We start from the raw sequence: 11,360 nt of genomic DNA, 5'->3' as shown, positions 1-11,360 counted from the left end.
CCCCGCGGACAGGTCCCGAACCTCCGCGGGCCGGACCTGGGCCTCTACAAGTGGAAGCCGGACCTCCAGGAGGCCTGAGTCATCGAGCCAGCCAAGGGACCCGGACCCAGCACCCTATTTGGGTAGGAGTCCGGAGCCCTCGCAAGCCCCTGTGGGCGCGGCCGCCGACCCTAGGGTTCTGCGCCGCCACGTGTCCCACAGGGCCGGCCTCCGGTCCTCCGCTCCCCGCTTGGGCAGGGGTCCGGAACCGCCACGTGTCCCTGTGGGCGCGGCCGCCGACCCCCGGGTCCGGTGCCGCCACGTGTCCCACAGGCACGAGTCTTCAGCCTGAAGCCAGCCCTCCTGCCGCATTAAATGCTGGTGGTTGGGGCGTGCGCTGCCAGAGCAGGGCATCAGATACCCACTCACGGGTTGGACAGGCATGACATGACAACACGGTAAGCCCGCTTGTTTCTAAGGCGGCTTGTCTGTTACCGAGGCACGCAGCAGTGTCTCAGCGCCGCGCGCGTGGGCGACGAGTCATGATGACCAGCTACTAACTGGAGCAACAGTGCACGCTCCTACAGCGGACTGAGTTAGTAGTTCGGCGCTTCATCATGACCTCGACGCGCGGCTCCAGAGGCTAGACTCTACTCCGACAGGACAGCTCAAGACCATCCCTGGTTAGAAATCTACGCACGGAAGCCGACGACAAGATCTCCGGATCTGAGGCATTGAAGGCCAAAGTGTAGTTTATATTACATCGCCGGGCCCACCTGTCGGGGTCCTGCTCAGTGTACTGCTCCCCTTGGGCTTATAAAAGGGAGAGCACGCACGGTAGAAAAGGAGGTTCCACAAGTTTTCACACATGCAGAGACAGGCATAGCTCCTCCCCCAGCTTGCACACAAGCTCAGGCAATACATCCCATAGTGGACGTAGGGTATTACGCTTCGGCGGCCCGAACCACTCTAAATCCTTATGTGCTTCCGTGTTCTTACGCCTCTAGATCGAGCATTCCTTGACTGCCCCCAAGCACATCCTACACTTAGGATTAGGCAGGTGCATTCCGCCACCCGGCTGTGGTTTTCCACACCACGCCATTTGGCGCGCCAGGCAGGGGGCTAGCTTGGTTTCCGCTTGATCTCCCACTTGGCATCTCCATGGCTCGGATTGTCGAGTCCCATGACCACCCGATGGGGGAGGACGCGGCGACACCCGCGTCGCAGGCCTCTTGCCGTCCAACGCCGAGGGCTGCTGCCCACGGCGCGCAGCAGCGTGCAGCGGAGCACGCCCCCAGAGCCCCCGCGCAGGCCGCTCCGAGCGAGCCGATAGCCGCGGCTAGGGAGCTGCTCCGCAATCCGCTAGATCTGGCAGCCTCGCTGGACGTGATGAGGCAGTGGCGCGACAACATCAACCGCCTCATCATCCTGGCCCAGGCCACCCCCGGCTCCACGGGGACTGGGTCGGGACAGCGTCGACGACAGGGCGGCGCACCAACCTCTGTGCGCTCTCCTACAGTGGGAAGCGCGCGGACAGCTGATCTGCGGGCAGAACTCAACTGCAGGCATGCGGGAGAGGACGCCCGCGTCACCATGGAGCGGGCACGTGAACGCCGGCTCAACATCGAGGGTCGGAACCTCGATGCCGATCTCGACGCTGCGGCACCATGGTCCCAGGGTCATATCCAGACCCCGGTGGCTGGTGTGGGCTGTGTCGCGCTCACGGAGCATCTCCGCATGGTGGCCTGGCCACCCAAGTTCTGGCCGCACCTGCCGGAGAAGTACAACGGGACGACCAACCCATCAGAGTTCCTGCAAGTCTACGTCACCGCCATCACCGCGGCTGGGGGTAACCACGCCGTCATGGCGAGTTACTTCCACGTTGCCTTGACCGGGCTAGCTCGGACTTGGCTCATGAACCTCTCTCCCGGGTCGATCCAGTCCTGGGAGGAGCTCTGCGCGCAGTTCACGGCAAACTTCGCCTGCGCGTACCAGTTGCATGGCATGGAGGCCCACCTCCATGCCGTGAGGCAACAACCCGGAGAAACTCTCCAGGCATTCATCTCCCGCTTCTCCAAGGTACGCAGAACCATTCCATGTATTTCAGAGCATCCATTATCACCGCCTTCCGCCAGGGGGTCCGTGACCAAAAGATGCTGGAGAAGCTGGCCGTACATCAGGTGGAATCCGTAACCACCCTGTTCGCCTTGGCGGACAAGTGCGCTAGGGCCGCTGAGGGCCGTGCATGGCACTTAGCCCCTCAAGCTCGGGCCGCCCAGGCGGGTGGTCCGGGTTCCGCTGCTCACTGCAGTGACGATGAGGAAAGCCACGGCATTGACACGCCGCAATCTGGCACCCCGGTCGCTGCCATAGCGCCCGGGGGCCGGAACTCACGCGGCAAACGCCCACGCCAGCAGGGCCGCGACAGCGAGCCGTGCCCTGTCCACCCCGGGAGCCACCACAGTGCCTTCGAATGCCGCGAGATCCAGAAGCTCGCGAAGCACGTCAGCAAGCGGCGTGAACAAGCCTCCAGCAACCATGAAGGCGATCAACATACTGATGGTCGCTGAGAGGTCCGAGCAACCTACGCAGGAGGTCCCAGCGGTCCCCCCAAGCGAAACGTGATGGTCCGGCCATCACGAAAGACAACAAGCGGCCCTACCTCAGGGGTCCGGCCGGGTCCCGACCCGGAAAAAAGCCAGAAGTCCCAGACTTCGACGCACTGGAGCTCCAACACGCTCCATGTGCACGTTCCCCAGCAGTAGATGACCTCTCCGGGAGGGCATCAACTCAGGCACCCGTGTCTGAGGGCGTCCGTGAAAGACGGCTGCTGGGACCATCCGCCTAGCCTGCCGAACTGGGCGAAGGAGGTCGGACTACCACCTCGAAGCTAGCAGTCCCGGCGGTGCTCCATCTATGGGGTCCGCCAAGGATTGTGGGCGCCATTGAGCACCCCGATGCATGGATCTCCGAGTTCCGGGAAGACCTCGAGGTGCCACATCCAAGATGCTCTGGGAGGTCCCGATGCATGGATCTCTGAGATCCGGGACCACCTGAAAGACAAGATCCTTCCTGAAGATATGTATCTGCTGAGTACATAGTGCGGTGTGCTAGGTGACACACGGTCCGCCGTGGCGCCAATCGCATCTTCACACGGTGCATCACCCGGAGGAGGGCTGCGAGCTGCTCGCAGAGATCCGAGGAGGCGAGTGCGGAAGTCATCCTCCGAGGTATCCCGCACATAGGTTGGAAAAGCCTTCCGGCGTGGCTTTTACTGGCCAACTTCGCCTTCAGGATGCAGCTGAGCTGGTGAGTCCTGTGAAGCATGCCATTCTCATGCAAGCAAATGCACACACTGGCTCGAACCCTGCAAATGGTTCCACCCGCTTGGCTATTGGCTGTATGGGTGGAATAAGCCGACTCTGGTCGCACTAAGCCCACTCCGGTCGCACTAAGCCGACTCTGGTGGCTCTCTCCGATGATAAGCCGACTCCGGTCGCACCTCCGACTCTACATCTTTATAAGTCCTACCCTTAGAGGCCCAGCAGGGAATAAAACCTTTTCCTTTGTAACTAGGTAGTACTTCCGTGTGGTCCAGTCCGGTGAGCCTCCCCCGTGGAGGGGTCCGGACCTCTGCAAACTAGGTTCAGGGAAGCGTACTCACCCTCCGGGGAGGTCCGGAGCCATGTAGCCGCTTAGCCTGGTTCCGTACCCTAAGCCTGCATGCTCTACATCCCTAGGGCGAGTACCGTAGTACCTAAGACTGGGGGCCCGGAGGTCCGGACAGCTCCGGCCTCATAAACCCGTGTTTTGGCTTACATCACACATCTCTTGTACATCTAGTTATTAAAGAAAAGTTTATTCTCAGTTCGCCTCTAAGGACGTTACATTCCAATTTCAATCTACGCATTCTATTTGCACTAACCCCCGCGTGGTTCCCACTCCTGTGTCCGAATTGAGTTGGCTGGCATGTGGTTTAGATTGGGACCCCCTTACTGCTAGAGGGGGGTCTGGGTCCTTAGGAGCCAGCTTCGGGGAAGAGGTGCTTGTTCCCGGGGGTGGTCCGGAGCCCTGTGCAGCCGCTTAGCCTGGATCCATACCCTAAGCCTGCGCACTCCACCACTCTGTAACAGGTGCCCTAGTACCCGGAACTGCGTACCTAGAGGTCCGGACCTCATTCTAGCTTGAGGCCTAGCCTCCTAAGCTCTGTTCCACAGGACTGGCTGCGTATCTCAAAGGACCTCTGCCAACGGGATCCGGGACCACGTGGGCAAGTTACTAAATGCCAGTCCTAAGTTGTGTACAGGACGGGGGGCTAGAGTACCTGGAGACCGGCAGCGCCAACTACTGGCGTTGCAGGGGACGATTTCCCCTGCGGAGAACACCGGCGCGATCCGCCCGAGCAGGCGTCAACCACGACATGGATTTGGCCCCACCTGCGGGTTAATACCTCACCCGCAGGTGGGCCCGAGGGCCACTGTCGGTACACTCAGACAGGAGTACCCTCTCCTACAAGACAAGGACGAAGGCGCTCAGGAGCGGCAACCACGGACCACAGGTCCGGACCCCCGCAGACAGGTCCTGAACCTCCGCGGGCCGTACCTGGGCCTCTACAAGTGGAAGCCGGACCTCCAGGAGGCCTGAGTCATCGAGCCAGCCACGGGACCCGGACCCAGCAACCTATTTGGGTAGGAGTCCGGAGCCCTCGCAAGCCCCTATGGGCGCGGCCGCCGACCCCAGGGTCTGGCGCCGCCACGTGTCCCACAGGGCCGGCCTCCAGTCCTCCGCTCCACGCTTGGCAAGGGTCTGGAACTGCCACGTGCCCCTATGGGCGCGGCCGCCGATCCCCGGGTTCGGTGCCGCCACGTGTCCCACAGGCACGAGTCTTCAGCCTGAAGCCAGCCCTCCTGCCGCATTAAATGCTAGTGGTTGGGGCGTGCGCTGCCAGAGCAGGGCATCAGATACCCACGCACGGGTTGGACAGGCGTGACATGACAACACGGTAAGCCTGCCTGTTTCCAAGGCGGCTCGTCTGTTACCGAGGCATGCAGTAGTGTCTCAGCGCCGCGCGCGTGGGCGATGAGTCATGATGACCAGTTACTAACTGGAGCAATAGTGCACGCTGCTACAGCGAACTGAGTCAGTAGTTCGGCGTTTCATCATAACCTCGACGCGCGGCTCCAGAGGCTAGGCTCTACTCCGACATGACAGCTCAAGACCATCCCTGGTCAGAAATCTACGCACGGAAGCCGACGACAAAATCTCCGGATCTGAGGCATTGAAGGCCAAAGTGTAGTTTATAATACATCGCCGGGCCCACCTGTCGGGGTCCCGCTCAGTGTACTGCGCCCCTTGGGCTTATAAAAGGGAGAGCATGCACGGTAGAAAAGGAGGTTCCACAAGTTTTCACACATGCAGAGACAGGCATAGCTCATCCCCCAGCTTGCACACAAGCTCAGGCAGTACATCACACAGTGGACGTAGGGTATTACGCTCTGACCCGAAGCACTCTAAATCATTGTGTGCTTCCGTGTTCTTACGCCTCTAGATCGAGCATTCCTTGACTGCCCCCAAACACATCCTACACTTAGGATTAGGCGGGTGCATTCCGCCACCCGGCTGTGGTTTACATACCACGCCAGACCTGGTACTTGATACAATAGATGATGGCCGTCACTGTGCTGCAACTTTCTTTCACACTCGATTTGGGTCAGCAACTAGTAATTTGGGAGAAGAATATACTTATCTTTATCTAATTTCATCTCCTTATATATTGTCCTCTGAAAAACTGTGGCATTTCTTGTATCGAAACAAATACTTGACCTCCAAAAGTGTCACACCCTGAAATTTTTGAATTTCAAGATGTGATTAAAATTAAAAACAAAACAACATTTTTCTCATAATTCTAAAATTTTCTCAACATTTATTTTCTTCACAGGGAATTTAGTATGTAAATACTAAAATATCGGTTGCTTTTCAAAATTAAATAAGGTTGTTTTTTTAGTGTTGCATTCATGCTGCAATGTATTATTTTATTATTTGTTGTTCAGTTTGAATTTGAATCCTTGCGTTCAAATTTAAAGTTGAACGTGTTGAGTTCTTTTGGAAAAAAAAGGAAAATATTTTCCCTCTTTCTCTCCTTTTCTGGCCCGGCCCAACATTCTCTTCTCTTTTCTTTTTCCACCACCGCCGCCGGCCCAATTCTTCTTTCTCTCGGCCCAGCCCGACGCTCCCTCCCATCTCTCTCCCGGCCGACAGGCGGGCCCCGCCCGTCGGGCCCGTCCCCTTCCTCGTGCCGAGCCGGGACTACCCCGAGTCTGGACGCCGCCCGGGTGCCGCGTCGCCCGCGCCCTTGGCCCACACGTCAAGGGGGACGCCTCCCTTATTTAAGCAAGGACCCGCACCTTCCTTGGAATCCTATCAAGTCGAAGCCGTCGCCCTTCACGCGCAAACCCTAGCCGCCATTGTTGAAGCTCCGCCCGAGCTCGGAGTCGCCGCCGCACCGCTGTTTCGTCGCTCCCCTCACGAATTTGAGTCCGCCCGGAGTTTCACATTGAGGTGGGGATTCTCTTCGACCCGCTCTCTTCCTCTCTCTCGCTCTGCTACGTCCGAAGATGCTCGACGAAGCGCCGCGCCGCTGCTCCGCCGCTGCGCCCGCTCCCCGCCATGTCTGCGCCACGCACAAGCCCCCGCCGTTGTGTTCACTGCATCGGGCGCGTGCTCCTCAACCCAAAACCCTAGCCAAACCATGCCGAAATCGCATTTATGTGATACGCCGGCGATGCGCCGCCACTTAGCTCGTCGGCGGCAGCCCCGCGCCGCCACCAGCGCCGCTCGCTCCGCCCTGATCCACGGTGATCGTCCAGATCTAATCCAACGGCCCAGATCCAATCTAGACCGAGTCAAACCAGCCATATACCGGTCAACCGAGGATCTTTTGCACTTAAACCCCTCTATTTTCCTAAAATCAACCCAAGCTCCGGTGTAGTTCAAAAGTATTTACAAAGGAGCCCTTTTATTTATGTTTTAGACCCTGACCTTTTAGGAAATTGAACCCTCCGTCCAGGACCCTTTCTTTTGCAAGCTGACCCCTGAAGATTAGGTATAATTATGTTTAGGTCCTTGGTTTCTTCAGATCTAGCCCCTGGAAGCTCTGTTTCTTTACAAATAAGCCCCTAGAATCTTGTTTTAGCCATATCTTTCACGTTTCAACTCCGTTTTCAGCGATTCTTAAGCTCATGTGATCCTTGTGACATGTGCAATAGCTTTATAACCTTTTTATCCCCTGTGAGCACACTTTGTTGTGTCTAACAAATCTTTTCTGTTAGTCCTTAACCTTTTGGTTAATCGCGACTAGATCTCTGAAGCACCGTTTATTCTGAAGAATCGCCGTTTTAGTTTCGTTTTCCGTGTGCATTCTTTTAAAGCCTTTCTTTATTTTGGTGTATTGTTCTTAGTTGTATCTTGTTGTTTGCTTTGTATGTTTGCCCATGATTGCTCCGAGTAGAAGGATCGTCGTTTGAAGATTGAAGATCAAGAGTTCCAAGTGAGCAAAAGCTGAAGAGCAGTAAGAGTGGCTTTTCGTTGGAGAAAGGCAAGTGACCCTAACCATACTTCTATCTATGCTTTATTTACAAGAGTACTATGATTTAATTGAAACATGGAGAACCACCCAATAAAACAGTACAACCACAATACTATATGGCTCTGGTCTTGGCTAAGTAACTAGATGATCTATATGTCGTGCTGGGGCGGTGATTGGTGGATTTTTCGGGTTATCGTGCTTTGAGGAGCGGGTGAAGGAAGCTTCGTCTTCTGAGGCACCGTAGAAAAAGGGACCAGTGCGTACATATAGTGATTCTTTGGAAAGGCCTCATAGCGTCCCTATGCAATCACGCCTCGGAAGTGTGGTATTGTGCCTAGCTAACACATTGCGTGGTTGGGTTCAAAGTTCTTCGGAACTTTTACACGAATTGTGGTGAAAGTGTACAACCTCTGCAGAGTTAAAACTAACCGGTTAGCCGTGCTCACGGTCAAGAGCGGCTTGGACCCTCACATGATTAATAAACATAAAGATGGATTGAAATCACATTCTGGTTATTTCTTGTGGCCTTGCTGAGTACCAACCATAAGTATACTCACCCTTGCTTACTGCTGCTCAGAAGGAGAAGGTGTGAGAAGTATTTTGAAGATGATGCTGAGTTCTAGGCGTACGCAACCCCCAGTCGATTGCCTGTGAAGAATGAAGCCTTCGTTTCCAGGATAAACTGTATAACTCTGATAGTCTTTTATTTATTGTATTTCTCTTTTTTGTGATACTGTTGCTGATTATTCACTTATAATGTCTTTATATGTATGAAACTTGATCCTGGCATACATATAGTTATGCATTCGGTTTTCCTCTTAAAACCGGGTGTAACAAAAAGTATTCCCTTGCAACTCGCACATGTAATTAGCAAATCTGGGATGTAAACATGGTTTCATAATAATGTACATAGCCACTTGTCGCAGACACCACCTTTAGACAACTTGGCCAACCTTGGCTATAAACCACTTTGCATAATATTATTAAATACAAACTCGCACGCACATTTTTATCCTGAACATAGTTTCGTAATAATGTTACCTTTTTTTTGTTAGTTGGATTCATATTTCCCCATGCATAGCCTTTGCCCATGGCCAAATGAAATGATGGAACCATGTTCAGTCGAGTGGGAAAAAGAACACCTTTGAACGTTTTTCACACACAACTCATGCCAATCCTTGGATGCTATCCTTGTGACTTATTCTAATGCCACCGTCATGGTGCTAATTATGTCATTGGGGTGGCTGATGATGATGGGCGTGGTTGGGAGGAGGAAGAGATAGGGGGGTCTTGTACTCCTGTGTGGGTGTGCACAGGGTAAACCGGTTCCGGTGGGTTGGTCGATTCGGGGAGGGACAGAGTTCCACCTCCGGGAGTGGTTTGGTAGTCTGGTTTTTTTTTAAAGTAAGTCAGGAGCACTGACAGATCGTTTAAGAAGGAGATGAGGCGCCGCGTCGAGCCGGCGCTCGAACCGCGGCGGGCAACATGAGCCCCCGCTCACCTGACCAACTGAGCCCCCGCTCACCTGGTTGGAGTTGGGCACTTGGGCTCATTTCCCAAACCAAACCCACACGAGCGGCCTCTGAAGCTGAACTCAAGAAAAACTATTTCATAAACACTCTACCAAGGACTGCACGAGAACAACGACGGAGAGAGCTAGGACAGGGCAATGTTCCGTGCCGTTGTATAATGGAGTACCTACTAACGTAACCGTTGAAGCTGGATCGGACGGTCCGGAGCCGCGCGAGACACGGTCAGACACGATCATGTACTGTAGCAGCGTAGCATCGTGCAGACTGCACCGGATCCTGGTGCAGAAGCAGAACTCTGCCCTTCTGCCATCAGTCTCAAAGCAATTCCAGGGAACGGAAGCCTGATTGCCTGAAGTTACATCCAAACCAAATAACCAATCCCATCCATGTCCATCTCTCTACAAAAAACTAGAGACACAGAGAGAAAAGCAGAACGCATTTTATTTGGAGCGTTCTTGTGTTCGAGGCAGAGCAACAGCCAAGAGGTAGCTTCCTCCTATATTAGCAAGAGCGAGCCTCCATTGGCAGCAGCAGCATCAAGCATACCCTTTCCCTCTCCTCTCTTCGTTTGCAGTTGCAGCTTCCTCACTCACAGTCCCTCCCCTCAAGACTTGAGCCCAGATGGTTCACGAGATGGCTTGCTTCTCCGGCCGTGCTCCACCGGCGGCGGCTCTGTCCCCGTTCCACGACGAGCAGGACCCGGCCGTCGTTCCGGAGGAGGTGTACCACGGCCACGAAGAGGGCCTGGAGGATGCTAGCTGCGGCCGTGGCCACGGCGCCGGCGGTGGGCAGGGGAAGCGGAGCACGAGAGGCCACTGGCGCCCCGCCGAGGACGCCAAGCTCAAGGAGCTCGTCGCGCAGCACGGGCCCCACAACTGGAACCTCATCGCCGAGAACCTCGACGGCCGATCAGGTAAGACTTCCAATGCGGCGGTGGATTCGAATTCGAACGTGCATTTTCCGTTGCGAGGAAAGAGAACAAAAAATTTCAACCCTCTCTTCGTGTTCCTGACCGACTCTGATGGAATGGATGGAGCAGGGAAGAGCTGCCGGCTGCGGTGGTTCAACCAGCTGGACCCGCGGATCAACCGGCGTGCCTTCTCGGAGGCGGAGGAGGAGCGCCTCCTGGCGGCGCACCGCGCCTACGGCAACAAGTGGGCGCTCATCGCCCGCCTCTTCCCGGGCCGCACCGACAACGCCGTCAAAAACCACTGGCACGTCCTCGCCGCGCGCAGGCACCGCGTGCAGTGCGGCGCGATCCGGCGCCGCAAGCCCTCCTCCTCCTCCTGCACCGCCGCCACCTCCTCGTCGCACTTCGCGCCAGCCGCCGTCGCCGGCCGCCGCCGCTACGGCTCCCCTCCGCTGCCGTCCCACGCCGGCGATGCGCACGCCCAGGAGCACGGCGTCCGCACGGAGGCGGCGGCGGCGGCGGCGGCCAGCGGCAGCGAGTCCGTGGAGTCCGCATCCACCGGCACCACCGACCTCTCCCTCGGCTCCGCCGGCGCGGCCGCCGTCCCCTGCTTCTACCAGAGTTCGAGCGCCGGTACGGGTCCTCATCGCTGCTTCGCCGCCTCGTTAGTCTCACGGTGTGTTGGCTCGCTGACATGGTTCCTGTTTTGTCTGTCCGCGCCTCAGGCTACGACGTGCGCCCTCGCGCCGCCGCGCTCGCGCCCGGCGCGCGCTCCGTGTTCTGCGTTCCCTCGCCAGCACGCCACCGGGCGGCGGCCTCCGACGACGGCTGCGGCAGGCTCGCCCGGCCCTTCTACGACTTCCTCGGCGTCGGTGCGACATGATCGGAGTGCTGGCCGGTGGCGGTGGTGTACAGGAGAAGCCAATCTGAGATGAGGAATGTTTTTTACTGCCCAAAGAGCCAGAGATGCATAGTTACCGTCATCATCTGAATTTTGGCCTAGGATGCTGTAAGCAGAGTCCTGAAATCCGTGGACAGAGGAATCTTCCACCAAGTAACTTTTCTGAAAGTGATTTTACTCTTTATAAGTAGTTAGTTTTGCTCATTTTAATCTTATTGGGACGTTATTTTAACCCTCCACATTAACATTACGATGAGACATGATAAAAAGAGGAAATAAAAAATTTAACGCGAATTAACATAAAGTACCGTTGTCATGCATGATTCCATGTGGTTTTCATCTAAAGGTTAACGATAGTGGGAACATATCAGATGCAAACCAATCTCTCCGTGAAAACTATGTGAACTTCAATCTGAGCCACCGGATCAACATTCAAGAGACATAGAGAAGGGG

At 55.9% G+C, this 11,360-nt stretch overlaps 1 protein-coding gene across 1 annotated transcript; it reads left to right on the top strand.

Annotated features, from left to right (window-relative positions):
• The first annotated feature begins 9,574 nt into the window (after nucleotides 1-9,574).
• LOC120710544 (transcription factor CSA-like) lies at nucleotides 9,575-11,076 on the top strand. Its single transcript, XM_039996204.1, has 3 exons — nucleotides 9,575-10,009; nucleotides 10,136-10,639; nucleotides 10,732-11,076. The coding sequence occupies exons 1-3, from the start codon at nucleotides 9,718-9,720 to the stop codon at nucleotides 10,887-10,889; spliced, it is 954 nt and encodes a 317-aa protein (XP_039852138.1). The 5' UTR covers nucleotides 9,575-9,717; the 3' UTR covers nucleotides 10,890-11,076.
• The last annotated feature ends 284 nt before the right edge of the window (nucleotides 11,077-11,360 follow it).

This window comes from Panicum virgatum, chromosome 5K, assembly GCF_016808335.1.
Source record: "Panicum virgatum strain AP13 chromosome 5K, P.virgatum_v5, whole genome shotgun sequence".
Classification (NCBI taxonomy): Eukaryota; Viridiplantae; Streptophyta; class Magnoliopsida; order Poales; family Poaceae; genus Panicum; species Panicum virgatum.
Note: the sequence above shows the minus strand (reverse complement) of the source record. Positions and strands in the feature narration are given on the sequence as shown.